Source organism: Calonectris borealis, chromosome 3, assembly GCF_964195595.1.
Source record: "Calonectris borealis chromosome 3, bCalBor7.hap1.2, whole genome shotgun sequence".
Taxonomy (NCBI): Eukaryota; Metazoa; Chordata; class Aves; order Procellariiformes; family Procellariidae; genus Calonectris; species Calonectris borealis.
The window spans coordinates 57,069,721-57,096,877 of NC_134314.1; the positions used below are offsets into that span (position 1 = coordinate 57,069,721).

The 27,157-nt window shown below is 39.5% G+C and overlaps 1 protein-coding gene across 1 annotated transcript in view; it reads right to left on the bottom strand.

The window, feature by feature from the left end:
* The window catches only part of MAN1A1 (mannosidase alpha class 1A member 1), a 153,349-nt gene that overhangs the window by 16,033 nt on the left and 110,159 nt on the right, over positions 1-27,157 (bottom strand). The window contains exons 6-8 of the mRNA XM_075145743.1: positions 13,639-13,762; positions 11,207-11,300; positions 6,992-7,107 (exon numbers count right to left, since the gene is read on the bottom strand). Coding sequence (XP_075001844.1) covers positions 6,992-7,107; positions 11,207-11,300; positions 13,639-13,762 — 334 coding nt within the window. The remainder of the gene's footprint in view (positions 1-6,991; positions 7,108-11,206; positions 11,301-13,638; positions 13,763-27,157) is intronic.

Sequence of the window (27,157 nt, forward strand, 5' to 3'; positions counted from 1 at the left end):
TGGGCGCAGCTCTGGCAGGGAACTCAAGTTATTAAAACAAGTTATTATGAAAGGAGACTAGCTAATATGGAGACAAAGATCCACCAAGTGAAAAGCTCTGTTTGGTAGAGTTAATTTTGAATTTCCTACTTAGAATCAATTTACTTTTATTTTGATATAATTATCTGCACTTAAAAAAGGGACACGTTTCTTTGAATTGCAGCTCTATTATGAGTTGGTCCCCACCTACGAATAACTCCTTCCTGCTCTACTTGCAAATCAGGTGGTGTCATGTTTATCACTATAGAGATTATTATTTCATTTTACTATAATGATTATTCTCAGGATAAACCAATATACAACATCTGCAAAGAACCAAAAAAGCTAGAAGAATGTGGTCTTCGATTGGTTGAAAATACATTATTGATGGATAATTGTTTGGAGCTGGTACAGTTTTTCTTTTAAGTAAATGGAAATTTAATGAAATTTACTGTTTTCCAGAATATATTTCTGCAATTCAAATAGTAATTTCTTTCTTTCCATCAAGCTAAAGCAGAGAGACCGTGCAACATAAAAGGCTGCAAAGAAAAAGTGGCTGCAAATGTATGTTCCCAAAGGGAGCAATAGCAGATGCTACCTGGGAGTGACAAAAAAAAAAAATATTGAGACAACCTGACTTTAGACTCTAGCGGACAAAAAAGGAGAGGGAGGAAGGGAAACTAAAGGAAAATAAACAACATTTGCCAGATATTTAAAGAAATAAATTTACTAGATATAAAGCTGATATGTCATATGGTTTGTAGTGTACCTGCAAGCTCTTACAGCCAGACTGACTTTTATGGCTGATACAGTTCCTGGCAATATTTTTTTTTTGTGCTTTTATGTAAGGCTCTGCTTACAGTCCTCACTGCAATAAAGCCTTTAGCTAAATTACTTTTTTCCCCATCTTGTGGGAAATTATTTCTTCTATACAACAACTGTAAAGATGCTTGAGCACTCAATTAGAAACACTAATAGTCCCTTTTACGGTTTGAATTGTGACTCAAGTGCACCTTGTATTACTCCTGGCATCCTCCTCATGAGTTCGCATGCTAAAATTATGCCCTTGCCTATCTGTCACATTGGAAGAACTGCAGTGAATGCGACATTATGAATTGTTTAGGTCACAGGATTGCACATTGCATGGGTGTGTAATCTCTGTTATTGACAGCACAAAAGAGAAACTCTTCAATTATTCCCAACCTGATTTCCTCCCCCTCCTGCCCCCTTTCTTAAGGCCATATGTTTTGTGTTCTCTGCTTATCAGCCTGTTCCTTAACCTTTACATTATACTGCCAGTTCTTACCCTTGCAAAATTAAGCAGAACTGGTCCTTCCTAATAAACACCCATTTTCCTTCGTTCAGTTCTTCACTCCTTTAAGCTTTTCACACAGCTTAAATGCTGCCTTCACCACCCCCTTTCCTCAATCCCTGACTTGATTTTGTGATTGGGAAGTCCTTCATTTACCCTTTGAGTTGTTTAGGAGGTTGAACTGGATTGCTTATAGAGAAACATAGAGGATACAGAACTGAAGTCATCTCACTGTTCAAATGCGTTAAAAAACCCAATCAACAAGCTTATTTTTAACAGAGGGTATTCTCTTGGTGGATTATGCTAACAGGGAATAAAAATATGAACAGAGATGCCTACAGAGCACAGATGTAGGCTTCTCAGGAAAAGTGTTCTGCACCTCAAAGCTGCTCAATTCAAAATAAACACATGCCACAAAAAAGTTAATTCTGCTAAAGGAGCAGGGATAACAAACTACAAACCTCAAAATGCAATGTAAAACTGCAATTCTACTTCCTCTAGCACTTAGGCATTTTTCCTCTCCTTTTACAATAATGGTTTAAGTATGATTAATGAATTTTAATGACTGCTGTTTTAATAACAAAAAATAGGTGTTTCATTTCGCACCTCAAGACGTCACTGTAGCTGGAGATAAAACTGTCTTGCAAGTCATAGTTACAGACTTCCATACCTTAATAAATTTGAAACTTCAAAAATATGATCCTAGTTCTAAATTTCCAGGGTTTATAATGTTTGTTTTGGGGAAAATTACAACTCTGCAGGCTTCTTTGCAACAAAGCATTATAAATTATCTCAGTCCAAACTTTTAATATCTTTTCCTTCCCCTAGGAATCTTCTTCATAAACAGTGTTTTGACGATTTGAAGAAACAGTGAGTATGAAAGAGAATTCTACCACGTGATATTTCCAATAATTCAAAGAGATGTATAATGTCAATTGCTTACTTATTTATTTTAATATCTACGGCTTGCACCAATACATTTTATTGCTTTGAAACAGCACACAGCAGGCAGGCCAGCGTTATTGTGGTTTTTTGCATGCTGTGAGTTTACAAGTCAATTGCCTGTTTTCTTGACTTTAAGTTACTTCCCTCATGTTTTCTCTGTTGAGTTGATCTAATGCAATAGATACTTTTCTTCAGCAATCTTCATAATTCATCAAATTTATCCTTTATCCAAAATTCCAATTAGTTTATTATGAAAAGTTTAAGATTTGCATTGTTCCATTTTTACAGCTGTTTTGGAGATGGCAGAAAAACATTGCACTTTTTTTTTTTAACTTTATATTTATTAGTTGATTCTGTTTTCTTAAGTATCATTCATACAGGTTTTAAATATGGAGTACAAGATACATAAATCACGTGAAAGCATACAGTCGGAAAAACTAGGATGGAATAGGAAGTTCAAGCCCTTGTTACAATTCATTTAAATACTTCTGCCAAAGAAAACCAGCATCTTCTTACCTTGAGGTCCTCACTGCTTACTAAACTGCGCTTTAAAAATCAAAACTGAAATCTGAACAGAAGAAGTTTCATTTGTTTAAACACAATATATAAGAAATGTTTTGAAAGCAATAAGGCACTTACCGCTTTTGGACTTAAGACGTGTTATACAGACAAGATTATATGCGAAATGAAATATGAATGCTTATAATGGAGATGCCTAAGTTTTTAAAATGGAAACATTGGCAAGCATTTAACAACTATGATACCTATCCATCCGATTACTAAAAAGATGATTAAGTTCTAGGGGAAAATTGTCTACTTATGGTTTTTTTTGTCCCCTGTATAGATCTATTAGTGTCTCTAAGAGCACCAATGCTCTTGCACTAAATGTACTTAATGCTGTCTGCTACCAGAAGGCTAGATTTATTCATATTCTTAAAACAGTATTAATGGAATGGCATGAATCTAAGCAAATTACTCTCAAAATGTTACATTATGTGTTTTCTGAATATTCTAGAATAAATATCTGTTGTTCCTGATAAGCTTTTGCTGTCAGAAAAGGAAGGGAAAATGGCACAAGTAGTAAGGACACGACTGCTCTGACAAGAAGAACAAAGCCTTGAGCAAAAAGGGGACAACTTCTCTCACCGGACTTTTCTAGTTAAAATCCTTCTTAAAGAGTTCTAACAATGTTATAGCTTGCTGCTTCTCCTGAAAGTCCATAAACAAGCAAACATTTTAACAAGTACTTTCTATAGTCCAAAATATAGACATTGTGCAGTTATAAGTAAATCATTAACAATTTAAAAATCTGCAGAGGCCTGTCTTTAGTCTTGCTGTTTTCTGTAAGCAGTTGTAGAGAACCTCAAAACTCCTGTCAAGAGGGGAAATATAGTGAAGAAAATAAAAAGGAGCAGTGAGTCCTCTGGATGTTCTCATCTGTTACGTATAATGAATCTTGTGTTCCTACATAATACAGCTATACTATTGCTATGTGCAGAACACCAGTGCAGCTGGGTGATAAATATTTTAAACATGACAGCTGACAAAATATATAAATGAACTACATATTTCTTCATTTTTACACATTTAAGTTATAGACAATACTTCCCCCCCCCCCCCCCCGCCAAAAAAAAAATGTATGCAGTGGGAATGCTGGGTCCCCTGCACCAACTATTTCATTCTGAAGATGGGCTCCTATTGCACCACGCTGCTTGCCCTAATTATGTATTTCCTTCAACGCCAAGAAGTGCTCAAGTATTGAATGTTCAATTCATTAGTATACTTTTGGCTTTACCCAGTATGACAAATTATTCTAATTGAGTTGTTGCAGTTCTGTCATTGTCCACATCAGTTATGTAGTTTTTAAGATCACTACGATCACAAAGCAAACCACTTCAAGCAACTTAATGGAAACTGCAATCAGTGCAGACCAGCCACCAGACTGTCACCACAGTTAAAGAGACCCTCATGAAACTCTGGAGATGAAAAGGGCCTATCTGCCAATATTATGTTTTCAGTTTGCTAACAACACTTTGTTCTCTTCCTCATTTCAATGAGAAAGGAGTCTACATGGATTTGTTTTATTTATCTGAAAGGCTGAAATCTCGACAGCTCTGAAAAATATTCACTACTTAATGTTGATAATTAAATATACAAAAAATATCCCAAAACAAAATCAAAACCATATAGCTTCCTTTGGCAGAGTACAAACTGAGTATATCAAGGCTAGTCTCAAAAGTTAGCAATGTGCCAAAAAAAAAAAAAATTATAAAAAATTAAAAAGTGATCCTATATATTTTCCGTCTGAATACTCAAAATCCTGAGGCCAAAAATGACTTTTTCCTCTTTTGATACCCACAAAAAGTTACTGCATTCCTTAATCACGCAACCAGCCTAGCAGCAGGCTGACTTTCAGGAATGCTGTTGAAATCTGGCAGAGAACTGCTGTGGCACTGCTTCACAACGCCTATTCTTCTTTTTGCTATTTCCGTTGTTTCTACTTCCACGTGCTGGCTTCTCCGGAGATCACTAGTTTTCTTGTCACAATCTTCTGAGCATTTGTTACCCAGTAAGAAAAATTAAACAATCCAAATGTCTAAAAGTAAACTACCCTGCCTAAAGGTAAAACTGCAGATCGCAGCAGCTTTACCTCTCTGATACCATGGGGCCACCACGGGCTGCACTGAACCAAGCTGCTTGGGAAGTGCTGGCAAGGGATTCTCCCTCTTCCTGTGAAGTTCTTCTGGGCCAAGTTACTGCTCTCTTTACAGCCTTTAGACATGCCACTTCTCTAGCCATACACTGAGAAGGTGATGAAGGCAGCCAGAGAAAGAAGAAATATTTAAGATGCAGAAAGCTTGCAGCAATGGCCATAAATAAATGTAATCGGAAAATTTGGAAAAAATACCTAACCATCGGACATCAAGTGTGAGACAACCTATTAACAGGAGTAGTGGGAAAATTGCTCTTCAATTTAGAAAATGAGGGCTGACACATTCAAGAGGGATTCAACAAGGCCAAGTGCCGGTTCCTGCACTTTGGCCACAACAACCCCATGCAACGCTACAGGCTTGGGGAAGAGGGGCTGGAAAGCTGCCCAGAGGAAAAGGACCTGGGGGTGCTGATTGACAGCCGGCTGAACATGAGCTGGCAGTGTGCCCAGGTGGCCAAGAAGGCCGATGGCATCCTGGCCTGTATCAGAAATAGTGTGGCCAGCAGGAGTAGGGAGGTGATCGTGCCCCTGTACTCGGCACTGGTGAGGCCGCACCTCGAATCCTGTGTTCAGTTCTGGGCCCCTCACTACAAGAAGGACATGGAGGTGCTGGAGCGTGTCCAGAGGAGGGCAACGAAGCTGGTGAAGGGCCTGGAGCACAAGTCTTATGAGGAGCGGCTGAGGGAACTGGGACTGTTTAGTCTGGAGAAGAGGAGGCTGAGGGGAGACCTCATCGTGCTCTACAACTACCTGGAAGGAGGTTGTAGCGAGGTGGGTGTTGGTCTCTTCTCCCAAGTAACAAGCGATAGGGTGAGAGGAAATGGCCTCAAGTTGCGCCAAGGGAGGTTTGGACTGGATGTTAGGAAAAATTTCTTCACTGAAAGAGTGGTCAGGCCTTGGAACAGGCTGCCCAGGGAAGTGGTTGAGTCACCATCCCTGGAAGTATTTAAAAGACGTGTAGATGTGGTGCTTAGGGACATGGTTTAGTGGTGGACTTGGCAGTACTAGATTAATGATTGGACTTCATGATCTTAAAGGTCTTTTCCAACCTACATGATTCTATGATTCTATGACTCTACACACAGTTAATAAGAGATAAAAGTTTTGGCCCTAGAAAGTGTCCAGTCAAAACAGATGAAAGGACGAGGAAAAAAGAAGTAATATTATCCTCTTTCTTATGTATATTTGAAAGCAAAGAACTGAGAAAATAGGTCATTTGCCCAAGACTGCAAGGAAAGCCTGTAAATATGGATTTAAACTTAATACTTCCCGAGTCTCAATCCAGTGTCACAAAACCATTATTTCTCCCCAAACAGTATATTAAGGAAATACTATCAATAAGAAAGCAAACTGCAGACTAGAAGGATCATAAATAAATACCACATAGAAATGTAAGTATGAACAATTCTGATTTTTGAAAACTTTCTCTTGTGTCCAATTTGAATAATTGGCTGTTTCACAGAAGCTGGCAAATATATGCCTCTTGTAACAAAAAGTCATTGTGCAACAAAAATTTCTATTTTCGTTTATAATTATCTACCATAATATATTGATCCCTGTGTGACCGCAATCAAAATACTCTAGTGGCTGAAACATGAGGTCGACACACAAGAGAGGAACTCCCTCCTGGATATAAGGAAAAAGTACAGAAGGAATATATTTAGGGAAACTGAGGAAAAAAGAATTGAACTTCTTTCTGAGAGCTACTTGTAGATGCATTTTTTGTTGCATAGTTTATACTTTTCTCCTCCAGTGTTAGAGAGAACTGACTTTCAGTTGGAAAAAAAATAGCTATGCTTCAAGACTCTCCCCATTCCCACAGTATCTGTATTGCTCTAGCATTTATATTTGATGAAGTCTTTTTAAAAGTGAAACTAATTCTTTAAAAAAACCACACTGTGGTGGCAAAGACATAAATTCCTCACATTGTCCCAGAGCCTGTCTCTTTAGGATTATTATAGATTAGATTATTATGGAAAGAAAGATTTAAATATCTTATTTACCTGGACAGCATCATAATACATTTTCTTGCCTTCTTCATCTGTCTTGTCCGACATCAGCCATGCCTTGAGCAAATATTCATAAAAGCTATCCCCAAGCCCTCCAATGGAGACGTGATCTAAAAAGGGAAGAAATAGATTCAACAGCAATTTCATCTTCAGCCTGGGCAATAAAATATAATTACAGTTTGAAACAGCGCATTTAATGTATTTAAGCATCTCTTCCTACAACAATCTTTAATAAATGTGAGCCTGGAACCTCAGGAAAAACTTAGCTGGTATATACAGATGATTATTTCTTCAATTGCTAAAACTTTTTCATCAGGCTAAAGCACAAGAGTTATTTAATATCCATAATGTGCCACAGGAGTTCATGGCAAAGAAAGAAGAATTTATATGTTTAACATCTAATTCATGTAGTCTATCCCATACAAAAATGTGTTAACCTAAGTTCTTTTTTATTTTAAAACCAAGAAAAAAATTAGAAGGTGCTCTCTAATTTGATAAAGGCTTTCCGCTCTTAACATGCAGGCATTGTTTTTATTTGCTCTTTTATTCACTAATGCTCCATTTAAGTCACTTCATAAAAAAGGCCAAAATGTTTTAGCTCCTTACTGCAGAGTTGAATTTCAGGTTATTTTATGGTATTTCAAAATGCCAACCCATATGTTTAAAAATAATATTACATTTTTGAACATCTGGCTGCTCTCAGAACTCAGCAGTGGTTCTAGAAGGAAAAAAAAGACTTTGCCACATCTACAGATGATTATTGCTATCACACTGCTTTATTCTGCCCTATGTTTACTACGTGAAATGATCTGGTACTACAGATGCTGTGATCATTCAACTGCACATGTTTAGGACGTGACCCTGCAAACACTAACACCAACCGCGTTGGACCGTTCGATGTCAGTTGCACCAGTGACGTGAAAGTTAGTGATGCTCGCAGCTGCTTGCACGAGGTCGCACTCACTTGCTGTCCAAGAGCCTAAAAGGTTCTTGGCAAAATTTTAATGGGCTATTGCATGATTTCAGCATAGATCCCCTAAACACATCAAATACTACAACTATATATATACATATTTTGAAAACGTTTCTCTAAGCTCCATTAAATTAAGATCACTAGCTAGAGGTTTTCTTTTTTAAGTTGGTGCTGCCTGGTAACATTAAGGGATTTGGCATTTATCGAGTCTTCAGTGAAAGGATTTCAAAGTGCTTTACCAGGACTACTCATTTATAACCGTCAATTTTACAGCGAGGAAGGGGTCCATTAATTCCACCCGAGACATCCAGGATGGAGATGTGGTTACATATATCACGCAGCAAGTCCGTGAGTCATACCACAAAATTCTGGGCATAAGAAAAGCAAAACATGCATGGGGTAATCCAGGCTCATAAAGTGAGATGCAGAAGGATTAGTGGTACAGAGCTCACACTTCCCAACACCTAACTCTGATCTTAGCTTCAAAGTTATGCCTCTGTTGGTGGAATTCAAAAGAACACAGAGAATTTATTTTTAAACTCCTTAGTATCTTCTCTTTATAGAATGCCTCCTTTCACCTTCTGAATAGGTTGCAAAGCCACGCAAATGCAGAAGATATACTTTTTTCTATTCAACTTTATTAACAGTGTCTTTTTCCTCCACTAGCCTGTGACATAAAAAAAAAAATTCAGTTTTCCAAATGTATCCTGTCCCTTTGCCTAGGAAATACATTGTACCATCAAACGTGGGTTATAAACGGCTTTCCCCCCCGCCTCTTCTGAATGAGATATATTAAATTTCTGGAAAGAATACACCATTTATTTAATTAAATGTTCATGATCCAAAAGGAAAAGAGGCTTCTTAAAAAAAATCAGAACATTTTCTATGATCGAAGGCTGATCTTTGAACAGCAGCATTTAAATGACCTTTACGGTTTCCTAAATAAATTACCATAGAAACCTCTGACATTTGCAAACTAAATAGCACAAGCACAGTTTCATCAATAATAAGCCCTGTTATTATATACATTATTGCAGTAGACAAATCCAATTGACGCACGCTGCAGCAAATCACTGTCAGTTTACTGTCAAAATAACAAGGGCTAAATGAATTTACAGGAACAGTGGCAGTGATCCAGCAGTGTCCTTCACAGTTACAGCATTGCTGGAGAAGAAATGTTCAGAAACTATTCCTCCCTCTCCACTTGATGTTTGAGAGATAATACTTCTGCCTTGTAGCAATTAAGAGTCTAGTTTTTTTTTTTTTGCCCTGTTGTAATCAACTGAAAACAGCCTAGAAAAGCAATCTCAGATAAAACATCTCTCAAGTCTTACATTCTGATCTTCTACTATGGGAAAAAATTAATAAATCAGTGTCTGCAAACAGAGGCAACTGAATTGGAAGAGATACAAGATCGAATTTGCTTTTGCTGCTTCAGCGTGCTAGGGGCTGAGCTGCATCAACATCCGCATCCCTCATTTGCATGTGCAGGAAGCTATTTCTTTGTCAATACTACATGCTATTGGAAAGCAAAGCTGGTATAAACTCTCAATTTTTCTGTGCACACCAACATTGTGCATTTGATGTGAACGAGGAGTACATAAGACACAATTATATTAAAAATAGGGAAATGGCAAAGGCCATAAGGCAGAGTAAGTATTTGACTGCTTTAGAATAAAAAAGGCAGAGCCACTAACGGCATCGGCCGCTAGAAAGATCTGCTCTCATGCAGCTCACCAAAAAGCTGAGTTTCTGTGGCTGACTGAAGCTGAGGAAGGAGGCAACTGGACCTGGCTCATAGATGCTGAGGTGGCCTTCTAACCAAACCCAGTGCCTATTGCTGTAGGATCAACACTTCCAGTGAGAGGTTTTAATGTTTTACAAAGCTGTGCTAAGCCAACATGGGTAACAAGTGGGCACATATCTCTCAGATCTGTAAATGGATGTCAGAGTTTATACCAACATGCCAGCCGGAGTCGGTGGTTATGCACGCTGAGCTGCCACAGGCCTTGTGGCACAGTGACCTGAAGGAAACCTCACAGCGCAGCAGACCAGAAGGCTTTCTAAAATGTTGGGCATATTTCTGATTCATAAAGGGAAATGGCCTTTGCCTTGATGGGACAATACAACTGAGCAGCACAACCTTTTTGGACATTTTTTAATTCAGAGGGTGACACAAAGCATTCAAAACTATATTTTATTCAATAAAACACTCGTTCTTTGTCTTTGCAAAAATTATCTTATCTATCCAGACAGTGGCCACTCCCATAAGGATTCCAGAACCTTACTTCCACCTTAGCTGCATCCTAAACAAACTATTATATTCAAAAACTTCTCCAGTCCTTTCCCTCTCTTGTATTGTCTACCCAGCTCCAACACCGATAATCTACAGGACCATCTCATCTGCCCATGTCTTTTCAGACCAAGACAGTGTATCTTGCTTGTTTTCTTAATAATGTAGGGAGAGAAAAAATACAAGAACATTGAGTCACATGAATGGGATGGTGGTAGACTGAACCTAAGTAGGAAAAGTGGAAAAAGAAGTAGGGTCTCTAGAACCGTGATCCTGCAAACTACATAGGCTTTGAACATGTTATGAAGATCGGAGAAGGCAATGAACAAGAAGAAAAGGCTCAGTCATCAGGAAGGGGCTAAGAAGTTCAAATACTTCAAGCATTTTATTATACTCTTTCCCTTCTAATTTTGGTGTCTCCAGTAATGGTCCAAGGGGATTAATGCCATGACACAGTTCTGTTTAGTTTGCTTCCTCAGTTGTTGGCATTAAACTTCAACAGAAATCACAGCTGGTATTAACTGGAAAGACTTGTTCTATTTTTTTTTATCTTCAGTGGAGCCACACTACTCTAAAAATACGGAACTTGATTCAGACGAGCTGATAATGTTTCCTTAAACAGCTACTTTAGAGAGAACTTTCGATTTTTGAATAAAAGACTTGTAGTCCACAAATTCCTTTCCAAAATGATACATATACAGACATTTCCCTGCTTGCACAAGCCATACTGAAAGATCAAATAAAAGTACATTAAAATACAGTATGTAGGATTATTATTTTTATATTTCTAGTATTTTTTACATTGTATAGAACCTCAGATATAATATGAGTTTTTATACTTTATAAAAGTTCTGTCATATATACAAAAAACACATAACAGTGATTGAAAGAAGTTAACGACTGCAAACAGCAGGTCATAGTACCAAAGAAGTGATCTACTTACGCTGGCCCCATTGGCCACTGCTGGGATTCAGATAGTTGGGGTAAAGGCCCTCTGGTTTATCCAGCCGATTTAGAACTTTTCGAATATTCATCACCTATTGGAAGGGTATAAAACACTGAGCACTGATCCATTTTTCCCCCCAAAATAAATGTGTCGGTACAAAAGTCTTAAAGCGCAAATATCCCTAAAAATAAAAAAAATAGTCTTATTCAACACATATACCTGAATATCTCTGTGCAATCATATTACTATTAAAAAAGATCCTCTAAGCTGATATCATCATGTAAATGAGCTCCTCAAAACCTCTGGTGTTTCTGTGTCAAGTGTCGGTAATGAAACAACACAAGAGAAGCAAGCTCCGAAGTCCAGAACTTGCCATACAGAGTACCCCACCCCTCCACAGGATACTGAAATTCACGGAGGCTAGTTGCCTTAACTAAGCTCAGCTACTTCAGCATTATATTCCTCATATACCCAAATCAGAAATGGTATTAAATATTAAGCTTATCACCTACTTCAGATGCAGAAGTGAATTGTAAAGCAGTTTTGCCTGGAATGGAGAGCACTGCTGGAACTGAGCAGTTCATACAACCAGCTTGCCCAGCAGGGACCCGTGCAGCCCTGAGCGCTCCGCCGGCACTGTTAAGGAGCTCGGTACAAATGAGAGGCCCGGGGAAACAATTACAGTCCAGATGCTCTGCAGCCGGAGTCATCCAGCAGCACAATCCATTGCAGAGCACATGAAATAATTTATACTGAATTTTAACATTCACAGAAAACGTAGCAACTTGGGAGAATGAAGATCCTGAGGACCACAGACCAGAAATCGTAACAAAAAGCTACTGACGGCTTCATCACGACACCTTGAATGCCTAGAGATCAAGTGAACTAGCTGCTGAGAAAGAAGATAAATCAGCTTACACCAAGCCACAAAAGGATTTCTGTTGTGGTACACAAACTGCCTTCTGCATCTTGACACTACGTTGCTAACAGTCATTGCCCAAATGCAGACTGCAACGAGTCCTAGACCTCATTTAATGAATTCTTCTATGAATACTTCAAAACTTATTCCAGTGTTTCTTCTTCTTTATCAAGCGTACCAGCCCGGGAATGGCTTGCCTCAGAGAGCTGTGGAATCGCAATCTCTAAAGGATTTTAGGTAAACATAAACAGGTTTCCAGCATCTCGCAGCCATAGCTCAATGCCACTTTGGAAGAGAAGCGTAGGCTAGGATTTTTAACGTACACACTTTCATCACACTTCAATTGTCTCTTAGTAGAACAGATGTTATACCATAAATGTCAAAAGATAATTAAGTTATCTAGTAAGTTTGTTTCTGGCTGTTCCTGGGTGCTGCCACACCCCACTTCCCTCCCCCCCCCCCCAGTTTAGATTTGTTTAAGAGAAACACTGTCTTTAAATTTGCCCCTAAATACATTAAAATTGCTAGGAGTTTGTTTCACAAAGTTTATTCTAGTGCTGACAGTGGTATTGCAGCAAAGCCATTCAGTCCTTTAAGTTTGGTACAACTAGTATTCATTTTAGATTTGACCATTGCTTTTAAACCTACTGCTAAACATTTGGAGTCTCATTATTAATTAGATTATTAGATAGATAGTATCAGTTTTAGCTAACATAGGGCAGTTGCAGTAAGAATACAAAATCAAAACAAATGGAAATTTTAATCAGGAAAAAAAAAAAGAAGATAAATGATACAGTGTATTATAAAGAACAGGACTCGCTGACTATTTACACACCAAAAAGCAAAGCAAAATTGCTTAGGTGGGAATTGAGGGAAGGAGAAGAGGAGTTGCTTTCCACGGCTCATGTAAATAAAAAGTATCCAGAAGACAATGTTATCAAATTTTGGAAGAATTAGTAAGCACAACAACTGTTTTGTCAAAGGATTTTTTGTTTTTTTTTTTTTTTTCCTTCCCCCAAAGAAAGTTCAAAGCACATTTCTTAAAGGTCAGTACAAGGGAAGGGCTTTCTGACCTCACTGACAGCAGTGATATTATACAGCATTTTAAAGCCTAAACTTGCTGAAATCACACAAGGTTGCCATGGTGCCTCACATATTATCCCCAATATAATGTCAATTTTTGTTTCACCACATTTAGGTGAAATACTGAAGAAAGCTCTACGGTCTGATAGTTTAATGTGATACTAATTTAGAACATAAACAGAAATTATATGTTTTATGGGGCGAAGTAAGTGCTATATACAAGAAGATGCATCACAATGATTTTGGAACAGATTTTTGACTTTATAACACAAAAACATGCCAAGGTGATTAGGGAAACATCTAGAAAACATCTACTTCCTGTGACAAATGCTTACAACAGAGGAAAATCCAAAACTCTGCCCACAGATATTATTCTCCCGACATGTGATTTATCTTTTACAACATGATTTTGACTGAACAGTCTAACCTTTTCAGCAAAGACAGGGTTTCCAGACAGGTGGCTCAAGTGTACAAACTCCAGATGCAAAGTCCCAAATTCTGCCAAAATGCTGCTGCCGCCAGAGGCCCATGGCCAGTTTCGACCAATTCCACTAAGATGGGGGGGAAGAGAAATACAGAAAATAACCATGAGGATCTATAAGGCAATGCTAATAAAATACAACAGGTAGTAGATATACTGTTATCAAGAGAAGGTAATTTATTTAAAATGTACTTAATATCTGTGTAAGAAACCACGCTTTGGCAGCTTTCCATGGCTTCACCAGAGGACCTTGAATTACTTCAGTCCAGTTCTGCTTAGGCTCGTAAAATCGCTTCTTGCAATAAGCCCGTCTTTTAGCTCAGGAATAGTTCCACTACACATATCACTGTACAGTGTTTCACTGTACGATATCACGTTTAAAGACATTACAAAAAACACTGAGTATGAGAAAACATTCTCACACTTCACCTGTTTTCCCTGTATTTAACACAACACTCTCCAATTCTAACTCTTCCTTCTACAGTGCAATTGTCTACTCACTTAAAATACTGCTTATATACAGCATAGCCTTTAAGTTAAAAGTACTGCATGCAGTATATCCTTTTTAATACCTGAGTAGAGTAGGATATGTAGGCATTGTCTGTCCGGGCACTCTTACCAGGATGAGTAACCTCCTGGTAACTTGAGTTTTAATTAAGACCTAAAGATACTTCACAGCAAAATTAATCTCAGGGTTTGTGCTGAGAGTAGAGAAAAGCACATTTATTGCTAAATCCCCACTAGAAACTAATGCTGGTTGAGATTCAGGACGAAAAGTCTGCTAAAGTTTCATTATGAAAACGTGGGTTTTTTTCCCCTGAAATTTCCATCAGCAATATTCAGAAAAACCCCTGAAATTAAAGAAAAGCTAGCCAACTTTCCGGAGCATCTAGGTGAATAATGATGTATTAGACCAGCACATTATTAGTATGAATGTTAGATATAAACACACTTACTAGGTACTGGAATGTCTTCCTTATTTTCAAGTTGTAAACAGCATTAAACACAACACATATATATAAATAAAAATTTAATTTTACTTTTACACGTAAGCAGCCACTACAGTCATCAGTCAGCACTTCCACAACCATGAAAATCCGGTATTCTTCCTGAGTTAAAATGTGATTCATATTATGGAAAAACAAAACAAAGCAAAAAACCAAGAAACCCCATCTTTAGTTCATCATGATGGAAGTCCTCAGTTGTATTAAAATTTCTTTTTCAAAAGGTCAAGTATCTGTAACTGAAGTTTAAGCAATATAATGAAATTAAGACTCCATTAAATTAATTTCCCCACTAGCTATATTAACACGTTATTTTGAGATTTCTGCCACACACACAAAATAAAAACAAGTCATTAAACTTTAAAAGCAGAGTAAAGGCTACAAATAAAGAGCATGTTTGTGTTCTAATGTCATGGCTTTAAACTGTGCAACACCTTTGGCTGCCTGGCCTTGAGCTGAAGGCACCTCTGGAACTCACTGAAGTGCCACCAAAAATAAACCCAGAGTATTACCTACTGATAGGTGGACTTATATTGTCCCACTTCTGAAGTACCATAGCATCTGTCAGATACTCCCCATGAGTATGCTACAGATTTTCTTTTTCCCGGACCTTAACGTATGGAAGTGACTAAGCCTATCTGAGTGCTGAGTGGAGGGAGAACTTGGCTGAGCAAAAGGAAGGAGATCAGATGAGCCTCCCCTGGTTGACCGTAAAGGTGCAAGAGGCTGGGACACATGGAAGTCTTCTGATGCAAATGATTGCCCAAAACCCCAAAGGAGAAAAATGTTTTTAATCTTCATAGCTGCAGGCAAAAATCAATGACATAATGAAATCAGGGTAGTGCAAAGATGCACGCAATCCAACTCTGATATGGTATTTGTACCACAGAAACAGAACACAAGTTTTATGGGATCTGAATATCTCATTTTAAGAGCAATCTTGCAAAGATTAGAGTGCTTTTTACATTTGATGAAAACAAAAGTGGAGAGAAAAACCCACCTGGCTTAGAAGCTGTCTGCACTTCAATCTACCGTGGGTCAGAATTTTTCCAAATGGTGACATAAAAGCGTCAGATATTACAGAAAATAAGATCAAGGTGAGTACTGGAAATCTCTTATCTGCAGACTGAAGAGCTTACACCTACAGACTAGTTGTTCACCCAAGAAGAGGCACCTCTGGGACACACTGGCTCAAGTCCTGCCTAACTGCTGACTTCTAGATGAAAATATTTTAGCTTGTTCCAAATCACCCAGATTAAAAGAGATGACATAAGACCCTACTGGTAAATAAAGCTTGCCAGAAAAAAAAAAGTGAAACATTTCAAGGTTTTGAAAAGTTACCATGTTATGGTGCAACTGGCAAAAGCCCACTTTTTTTTCTATTAAATTTCTCAATAAATCTCAAAGTGGAAACATTGAGCTGTTCCTGCAGCAAGGCATCAACCAAACTTGGCAGAAAACATAATGAAGTCCCTTTGCACTCCACTACCACATCTGCTGGTATCAACACAGCCTGTCAGAACATTTTGATGTACTGCATTTTGTTAATCAGAGAAATTTCCACGCACGGCTATTGAGAGGTTTTCTGCTTGCAGCAATGTGTTTTACCATCTTGCTTAAGATGGTTTGAAAAACTATAAACTTGGATTCTTTACTCTTAATGCAAGAAAAGTAGAAAGAAACATCTACGTTGCATATATGTACTATTTAATGTAGCTTTTATTGTTTTCAGTTGGGACAACTGATTAGAAAAAAAAAGGCATCAATATATTTCTGGCAAATCTGCAAAATAATGAGGATATCTATTGATTTAGTATCAGATGGGTGCTCTAAGTCAAAACTGACAAGCTTGGTTCAACAAGTGGTAGAACCCAAGAATTGCAATTCAGTGCCTTAACTATTTTTCATGCAACCTTCAGCCGTAGATATCTAATATTCTCTCATGTATTTCATCTTTGGGGGCAAAGAAACAGGTAAATTTTCCATATTCCCTCACACTAACTGGAGCAGCCACAGTACTGCTTCTGGTACCATTTAACTCTATCCTTATTTTAAGGCAATAGTCCAGCGCGCACAGCTATGCAGACAGTCAGCTCCTGAAGAGACATTACTAGAGCTCAGGAGATACTCAACAAAGCTCTATGCATACAGAATGAGAGAGATTTCATACTCTCTGATCCTTTTGGACCAGGGAAAGTAGACTTTGGCTTTTATTTAACAGTCTCTTGGCTTAAAAAAAGGAAACTGAAGAGGGTGCTCTTTTTCCACCCCACCCCCAAAAAAGTTTTCCTAAATCTTCTATACTTTTAAACAGAACAGACCTTAAGCAAGAGAGAACTTGAACAGATGAAGGGATGTGGTGAAATGGAAAAAAACTTCTGTGTCAAGGATTATAAACAATGAGTACATTTATAAATGACATGAGGTTCCCTAGAAAATGACTGCAATAAATAAGTGTGATAGCTCAGTAAATCCTAATAACCAGGCATAGTAAAATACTGATTTCTGCCCATGCATGAGACAACACATCCAGTGCTCCCAACTCAGACATTTTTCAAGCTCTTCAGGAATATTATTATTGGGGTGACCAAAAAATTCTCCGAAGTTAAAAAAAGTCCATGCGAGGTACCTATTTACTCTTCACCCATAAAGTCAATGCTAGGTATCTATTTACTCTTCAGTTATGAAGTTATGGGCTGTCTTCCTGAAGTCTTGAGATGCAAGCCTGGGGCTCTGGTGAAAGGTTTTATTTCTACTCCAAGTTTTAGCAAAACTATGTATAACATTGCAAGTTCCTACAGTTTTTCTTCCAAGGGCACCCATTACTCAGGTCAAGAAACTACAGTGGCAATGTGAACCTGAAGAATGATCAGGGCATTGCGGGGGGTTTCAAAAGGTGGCTTACAGCTCTGTTTGTGAGCTGCACAAACTTATGTGCAGATCACTCGTCTCAACCAAAGCAAAATCTGTAAAGTACTGAAAACTTTTTGCAGCTTATTTTCACTCAGTTATTCTTCCAAAATGGTTTAATGTCCTAAATGCATTGTAAGCTGACAAATGCACTCTTCAGAAAGAGATAGATACATACCAACCACTGGCAGAGGACCACCACCAGGTATGACACTCACCCCTTCTATTAGCTGTATTCCTTTATCTTGCTTTCTTTTTGTAATTTACTTTGCCACTGTATTTTTCAATTTTCCTATGCTGATACTCACTACAACCTGTACTAAATGTCAGTCACGTACTGACAACCCGGTCAGAAACAAAGCTCCTTCTATACACTTCAGGAAAGAAGAAGCCACACTACTTGAACTTGTTTGAAGTTCCAGACCAGTACTAAAATAATTTCAGTTTACAGGGCACTATTTTAATGTATCTCAAATCACTGTGTCTGAAATCATATTGTTTATACTACTTAAAACCCATTAAAAAATTCTGTAAAATATTAACAGAACTTTAGAACTTACTTCTATATTATTATAACTAGCGTTATAACTAGTACTATGTAATTAAGTGAAACTTGAAGCGAGGATCTAGATCAGAAAAGTGTATTAAAGTAGGACCATCACTGTTTTATGATATTTCTCGTTTATTTTATAAACTTCGTTACTGAACACCAAGTGCCATAGAATCTGCTTGTAATTCTACTGTCATCCATTCTCAGGAAATATGAGCCTGATTGACCTGGGCTGCTGGTAACTCAACTCAGTATTTTTCCAGTAGACCACTATTGGTCCTTGTGTACACAGGAACAGAAAGTACGAGACCAGTAGCTCTTCTAAAACGTACAGAACGTACTAGAAAAGGGAACCACAGAGGAAATATAAATATTTAAAGTTTTTTTTTTTAAATTACTGAAATTCAGAGGCACAACAATATTTACAAGATTTTTTAAAAATTACATTACGTCCCCAATATATATGAAGCAGCAGCTAATTTTCAACTGAAAGGAACAGCAAATCCTCAGGGAAACTGCACAAATACTTCAAAGAGTCAAAACACTTACCAAATCAAAATTCTTGCCATAGTGAGCAGAACTGTTTCAGTCTCTGCAGACAGTTTGTTTATTATCCCCCAATCTTTCCTGGAGGGTGCCAGGACAACTCCACAAGCTGGAGGCAGAGCAATACTTCAGAATTTCAATATTTAATGCAAAATGCAAAAGTACAACCTAACAGTCAGTATCCTCCTGCACACTTAGCCAGTAAAAAAGGTTAAAGACCAGAATAAAAGAGATCCAGCAGCAACAAAGTGAAGTGACCAAGAGCCGCTGTTGCGAAAGGTTTTAGGATTAAATATGAAAATAACTCCCTATAGCCCCTTTGGACTTTACTAATGCTGATTTTTTTTGCAAAAAAGCTACTCCAGCTATGATGGTGGGTGAAAACGCAAAACGCTATGACAGGGAAATGAGAACATGGCACTACGAAGGGTCCATTTAAATTCACCAAAGTCATGAGACTTGAGTTGGACGATACAGGTTGTGCCTGTACTTCCAGGAGTGCTGAGGGGACAAGGGAATCTACCCGGAGAATACAATTTACGACTGGAATTGGTTGGGCTTAATCCTGTTTTAACAGGAACCCGCACAAGCAGAGCGTTCCCCAGCCCAACCCACAGCTCCTGGCTCGCTCGCTTCGCTCCGTACCACCAGCCTGCCCTCCGACACCCGTGAGGGAGAGGGACCTTCCCAAATGGAGGTCAAGAAAAAGGGGGAGGGTGATGCAAAGGCCACAAACTTTCCCACAGCTTTTTTCTCCTTATTCCCTCTCCCAGTTCCTCAGGACACACTTCATGCTTCTCCTTGAGTCTCAACTCCCAAGCATACATGCCTTATCAATAGAAATAAAGTAAAATTATTACTTTTCTGTGAAAGAAAACATCATCCCTCGCTTTTCCCCCCAAAGGAAGCCTGTGGTCCTCAGACAATTTTGAAAGCATAATATGATGGCTTTTCCACATTTTAGCCTTAAGATTATGACCACATGCAATTCGGCTGCACAGCTCATACCCCAGTGTATTGGGTTTGCTTGGCAAGGTTTTGGTAGTGGGGAGGCCTCAGGGGTGGCTTCTGTGAGAAGCTGCTAGAAGCTTCCCCTATGTCCAATAGAGCCAATGCCAGCCGGCTCCAAGACAGACCCACCGCTGGCCAAGGCTGAGCCCGTGAGCAACGGTGGTAGCGCCTCCGGGATAACATATTTAAGAAGGGGGTGAAAAAACCTGAGCAACTGCAGTCGGAGAGAGGAGTGAGACTATGTGAGAGAAACAGCCCTGCAGACACCAGGTCAGTGGAGAAGGAGGGGAGGAGGTGCTCCAGGCACCGGAGCAGAGATTCCCATGCAGCCTGTGGTGGAGACCATGGTGAGGCAGGCTGTCCCCCTGCAGCCCATGGAGGTTAACAGTGGAGCAGATATCCACCTGCAGCCCATGGAGGACCCCACGCCAGAGCAGGTGGATGCCTGAAGGAGGCTGTGACTCTGTGGGAAGCCCACGCTGGAGCAGGCTCCTGGCAGGACCTGTGGACCTGTGGAGAGAAGAGTCCACTCTGGAGCAGGTTTGCTGGCAGGACTTGTGACCCCATGGGGGACCCACGCTGGAGCAGTCTGTTCCTGAAGGACTGCACCCCGTGGAAGGGACCCACGCTGGAGCAATTCGTGAAGAACTGCAGCCCGTGGGAAGGACTCACGTTGGAGAAGTTCGTGGAGAACTGTCTCCCGTGGGAGAGACCCCACACCGGAGCAGGGGAAGAGTGTGAGGAGTCCTCCCCCTGAGGAGGAAGGAGCGGCAGTCACAATGTGTGATGAACTGACCGCAACCTGCATTCCCCGTCCCCCTGAGGTGCTGGGAGGGAGGAGGTAGAGAAAATCAGGAGTGAAGTTGAGCCCGGGAAGAAGGGAGGGGTGGGGGGAAGGTGTTTTAAGATTTGGTCTTATTTCTCATTATCCTACTCTGATTTGATTGGCAATAAATTAAATTAATTTTTTTCCCCAAGTCGAGCCTGGTTTGCCCGTGAGAGTAATTGGCGAGTGATCTCTCCCTGTCCTTATCTTGACCCACGAGCCTTTCGTATTTTCTCTCCCCTGTCCAGCTGAGGAGGGGAGTGATAGAGCGGCTTTGGTGGGCACCTGGTGTCCAGCCAGGGACAGCCCACCACCCCCAGACTGTGTAACTCGGCACACGGACACTGTGTACCAGTGACAGGTCTGACCCCGAGCAAAGACGGGGAAACGCGAGAGCAGTGCAAATCCAGCAAGGGTGTTCACAGAATGAATCTCTTCGGGGCTCCCCTGATAATCAGTACAGGGAGATAACAGAATTAAATCACTTCACAGAGGAGATTAAGCTAAAGATAGAGTCTCTCCCCTTCCAGAGTAAACCCAGGGAGACCAGTCTCACCTACAGTTACCCCCTGCCAGGTGCCCAAATCTCTCCAAGATTTCTATTAGCTTCACGGGTATCAGATGAATTTTTAACTGTCTACAGGCTAATATGTATAATAAAAAGTAGGACTGGAGATAAACACTTTGTAATGTTATATTTTTAATTCTTTAATTATAAAATAAGGTTTTTCCTAGCTCACAATTTATTTTTAATGGACCTTTTTTGTACTGGCCACATTTGCATGACATCTTTATGAAATATTGCAAGATAATTTGCAGATTAAACTACAAAAATAAATACAGAAAAACCTTTCTGCAGTACTGTGACATGGAAAGGATACCTCAAAGTCCATGAATCTTCTATACCTAGTCAGGCAAAGCCATACAGACGGTGCCACATATTGCGTATTAGTAAAATAAACAAGTTAACCCAACACATTACGTCCAAAATTTCTCTTACAGATGTAATACCTGTCAATTTATCCTTATTTTCTCTGCCATATTTCAATCCAATAAGAAAAATCTCCAAGGGCACATTCCATTTTGGCAGAATTGGTCATTATTTCTATGGATGACATTTGTTTTAAAAAAAAAAAGTCTTCCTTTTATAAAAAGTCAGTATGACTACATAATGGCCAGTCACTGCATTTCTAATGAAGTATTTATACATTGCAAAAGCCTTCAGTCTATTTCTTTTCTGCCACTACCAGTCTTTCATAATAATATTTTAATTTAATTAAGGCAACTAAGTCTCCTTAGAACAAATGGAGAGGTCAGTAAAGGGTCAGGTTTTCATTTACATACTTGGTATCCATTTCTCATTTTTAACAAAATATATCTAAAAGATTAAGTTGCTATAGAGCCACAGATGGCACAAAATACGTCAAAATGCTAAATAAAACTTAATTGCTTTCAGCATTTCCTAGGCAAATGAATGAACTCAAAACCAAACAGTTAATATGTTCTAAATACACTTTGTGACACACACCTCAACATAAAAATAAGCAAATAATGGGAAAAAATATTTCATGGATACTATTAGTTGCATACTGTGATCCCCTAGCTAAGGGAGTCACTATGGCAGCCAAAAGGATGATTCTCAGAGGTCATTTTCATAGAATATCTAATGTTTCATGCATTGTTTAGGATTGCCACATCTAAAAACACTTCCATGAGAATGAGTTTTTGTTTTGCCCTGAATGGAAAACCATTTGTCAATGTGTCACAAAAATAAATGAAGAGCGGCTTCTTCTCTTCCCAGAAACCAGTGCTGATCATTAGACACACATCCCTTGCTAACAACTTGCTAAGAGAGAAGCTAAATCCAATACTATAGACCAAAATGGGGAAGTTAAAGGGTGATCTGCTGTTGATACTTTTCAGAAGAGGTTCCCTTCAAACTCCTGTGCTGCATCTTTCTCCTTTTAGTATTGCATCTAAGTAACAATGCTAATTAGCTATGGTTTATGATTTAATTTATAAAGGAGCTGTGATGAAGAATGAAATTAGTTTATTACAAAACAAACAAAAAAGCCCAACCATGGAGCACACAGGCAGTGCTTGCTAAAGTTTCAACTACTGTATTTGATAAACTACACGATATTTTATACCACAAGATTTTTCTTTTTTGTAAATTTCCTTCACCCTCCGCCCCCAAGAGTACAACATACGGGATCTTGGTGTAAGGGCCTGTCTTCGCAAGCACTGAAATCGATGATTTATTTGTTAACACTTCAAAGATATTTAATGTGTTTTTGTTTTCCCCATACCTGGCAAATCATCCATACCCCTATTCGACAGAAGAAAGATAGGAACGCAGAGATCCCCTGTTTGTGTACACTGCTGGTACTCAACTCTTCCACCCAAGTCTAGCAGCGGGAGCTGCCAGGACAGCACCCTGTGGGCACAGTCAAATGGGGGAACCCATGACAGGCCTAGCACAGTAGCTGTGTATTTCTAGCCCAGTAGCAAGCGTGAAACACCTTCCTGTTCAACTTCCAAAAAATGGCAATTAACTTTCTGCAGGCCTGTGTGGTCCCTATCTCCCCCCAGACAGCATCAACCAAGGCAGACAGACTCCTGCTGGAGCTCTGACTTTTCCACAGTATCCCTTTTCCGAGAAAGGAAAATTACTATAATCTGGTTAAGCGTCTCTCACACAATGTCTCGACAGCTGGAGACAGCAGAAAAAGAAACTTAAATCAGCTAGCTAGCCTGTGTGGTAGTTTTTGATGTCTGTTTTATTCCTCTTTGTTAGGAGAATCGTTTAGGCAAATGCTAACAGCTGGTTAGTTTTTCAGCTGTGTGACAATAAACGTGTAACTACTGCCCTTGCCTCATCATTGCCCAGCTGGCAGCTTCCTGCTCAGCTGAGCTGCCCTCTCTGAAGGCTGACTGACACCAGCTATTACCTGGTGAGGTGATGTCCAGGGGTGCTGACTTAGCAGGAGGAGGCAGACAGTGAATTAGTACCATCAGCAGCTGCAGTATGAAGATTAACAGCAAAAGTGGTTACTCAATTTTACAGTACGACGGGGAATAAAAAAATTCCTATGCTGTAATGTCAGACAGAACATGAATGTTTTTCTTACTGTAACAAGTGAGATAACGAAGAGGCATAGCCTCAAGAGCGATTAGTTTGAGAACATTTATTTTGTCTATTTGCCTAGTCATATGAAGTGTCAGCATTAATATATGCTGATCTCCTGGCCACTTCAATTCTGCCAGTACAGTAGATGCACCCATTTGTATTGGAGGCACATGCACATCATCATCTGGCTGGAAATGAGAGTACGAAAAGTCAGATTACTGTGGCTGACCGTTCATCATGTGAGAAACTACCAGCACAGCTCCAAAAAGATGCTAATATGAAAAAGATCTTAAAACAAGATCCCTGCTTTTCTCCATGAGGTTCATCAGGTCCTTCAAAGGCAATGTGTGCGGCACACTTTCCAATCCAAACATTACAGAGATGTCCATCTGTAAAAGGGCAGGAGAAGAGGAAACCGTCTCCTTGCTCCCCTTGTCAATTTGAGGAAGATGGGACCAGTCAGAATAGTTTTGTGGTTCTTGAAGATTAACAGTTGTTTTAGAGACCTTACAATACCTAGGGACATCAGTTGCACTGTCCGTGGTTAAATTTTTCCAGAACAAAAGTTATCCTCCTCCCAACATTTTTGCCTTTCAGCTTTGTAAGGAAACCGACCCAGTGACCTTTAAAGCTGTCCTAGAATGGTCACTATTTCCTTACTGTACTTGCAGGCAAAAGGTTAAAATGCTCAACAATCATGGAACGCTATCAAGCGGGCTGATCTTCCTCAAAGTGACCATCGGACAGGCAATTTCTCTTGAAACTGCACAGAACAGCAACAGAGACTGAAGAGCACTGTTAATGAAAAGCGGGAAGGAAACAGAAGGTGCATGAGGTATGAAATCTCCAGGATCGACCTGTGCTGTGGCTTCTGCCATGACAGGTCCCCGCCTCCCTGAAGGATCAAGTCAGTGGTGGTGGAGGTGTTGGAGAAGTGTGCATATAAACACACAGAGGAGGCCAGAGAGTTATGTCTGCTCCACATCCAAGTCATAGCCCGTGAAACCCCACTAAGCACTCTTCGCTCAGTAAAAAATGACATTGTTCAACACCATCATCAAACTCACTGTCATGCCAACAGGACCTGCTCCCCTGTGGTGAAAACTACTTGCTCCTTATTAGGTCAGAATAACGATGGGTCCTGGGGAAATGGACACTGAAGCGTATGGAAACAGCAGCAGAGGAAGCAGGAGGAGCCGAGATGCAGTAGAGACCAAAATGCCAGAAAGAACCAAGACAAAGAGGAGACAATCTCATCTGCCTCTGGAGAGCAGCAGAGAATAAGCAAAGGCCAGTGAAATTGCCTGTGGGAAGATCATGCTTTACTGTACACATTGAAGTCTGTCAGCTGCTGAGAATAAAAAATAAAACGCCTCCTTCACAGGCTTTGAACACCACCAGACACCCTGGGATACTTCTTTCGTGATCTGATACATGGGTTTTGAATATCTGGATCTAGCGATACTGTGTCCATTGATGCTTAAAATAATCAGAGTATCTTATTCTCACCAGTCCATTCAGACTGTTGGGCTGCTTCATTTATGTCGAATTCCTGCCGCACTTCTCTGTGGAAAAATACTGAATTTCTTTAGGACTTTACTGGCAGGGTTCGCACAATCCTTTCCTTATGGCTGTCTGCCCTGTGACACTTTTCATGTTACTGGTGCTCTAAAGGGGCATCAAAGCTTGTGGAACTGGCATCCTGCGGCAAACCAACAGAGCAGTAAGCTCACACGTACGCACCCACGTGGAGGAGTGTGAGACAGGGAGAGACTATTAGTAGCCACGCAGTACATAATTTGAAATGTCACTATGAGACATGTCAAGTGTTTAAAGGTAATTTTCAGTGTCACCATCTAAAACTGTACTAAAACTGTACTTGTTACTGTAATCATTTCTGATAAAAGTTATCTGAGCACAGCACAGATCTACATGTCTCCCACAACACACTAATGAATAAACTAAACAATTCATGTTTCCTATTACTTTATGAACTTAAGGTTTAATTAATCAATTTCCAAGGGCTAAAAAAGCAAGAGGGAATACAACAAAACAAAGCAAGCATAGAGATAATAAGTACCAGCATAAACTACTTTTAATCAGGTCTCCGAAGAAAAGTGAAAATAACAGGAAATGAAAAGTCATGAACAGAAGTCTACAGTTCTGCCATCCATGTGATAATAAGTTAGACGGTGTAAAAGAAGGTGGTATTAGAATGAAATTCCCTACTGTAGCAACTGGTATAACTCAGTGTTAGTGACAGTCTAAAAAAACTCCCCAAACCAAACCCCACCAAACAACAAGCCCCTCCACCTCCAAAAAAAAAAAAGAAAGGCAAGAAAAACTCCAAAAACTCCTGGTTCTGAGAAGCCAATGGAAAACACCTTCTTAACAGAATCACTGGGAAGAAAAATAACTAAGAATTTTGGAAGAGTCCATGAGAAACACCATTTATATACGTTGTCTTCCTCTCATGCCTTTTAATACTAAAAGATGAACTAACTTGGTTTGTTTAAGTCTAAAGCTTATTTCAGAACTTTACATTTCACATTAAATAAGAGTGCTTATTGCCTTAAACCACCATAGCCATGGCAATCAGCACTCTTGATCTACTTTGTTTAGCACATTTCTCAATAAGACTCTGCTCCCAGTTTTATATCACTTTTCCAACATTCAACTTTTAGGTTATCTTTTTTTTCTGCTGAGGATTTGCTATAAATCCTCCCTCCACCCTGATTAGTTCATTAACTGCTGACTTCACTGAGTTTCCGAATCCCCACATCAGAATTCCTTTACTAATAACTGATATTCGAGCTTTGCTAAATTATTCTTCTGTCATATCAATTGCATTGTCCAAGTGCAAATAAATGTTATTAATTTCCTTTGTCTGTGAAATAATTTGTTATGAGGATGAGTGTTGAGCATTTTGCATTTGGAGGTGACGAGGTAACATAGAAACGGTACGGGGAATTGGTGCTAGCACCCAGAACTTCCCCATTTCTTTTTCCTTCTTGATGTGTTTGTTATTTTTTTTTGTTGCTGCTCTTTCTTTCTGGCCCCACAACTCTCCTCTTGCTCTCCCAATTGGCTTCCGTGTTACCAGATATTCTTCCCTCTATGGCCAGTCACTTGAGATCTTTAAGTTATCTTCACACAGCCTCAAGTGGAAAGCAGCAAGATGCGTTTCTATGATGGAGATCCTGCAACAGCGGTCACCTCCAGTTCAGGTTAAGGACACTCACAACCCAATCAAGAATATTAGTGTACTGAAATATTGCAAAAACAGTGGCTTCTCTATCAGAAGAGCAGGAGTCACTTTTTCAAGGAAAGCCACTACTGATCTTCTGGACAGGACAAAATCCGAGTATTCGGTCTTTTCAGTCTGATGAGGACTTTTTAAAGAAGGTAAAGATTCAAAGCATCAAACCGACGGATGGCGAGTGACAGGCTATATGAAACTTCCCAGCCACTAATTCCCACTTTCCCAC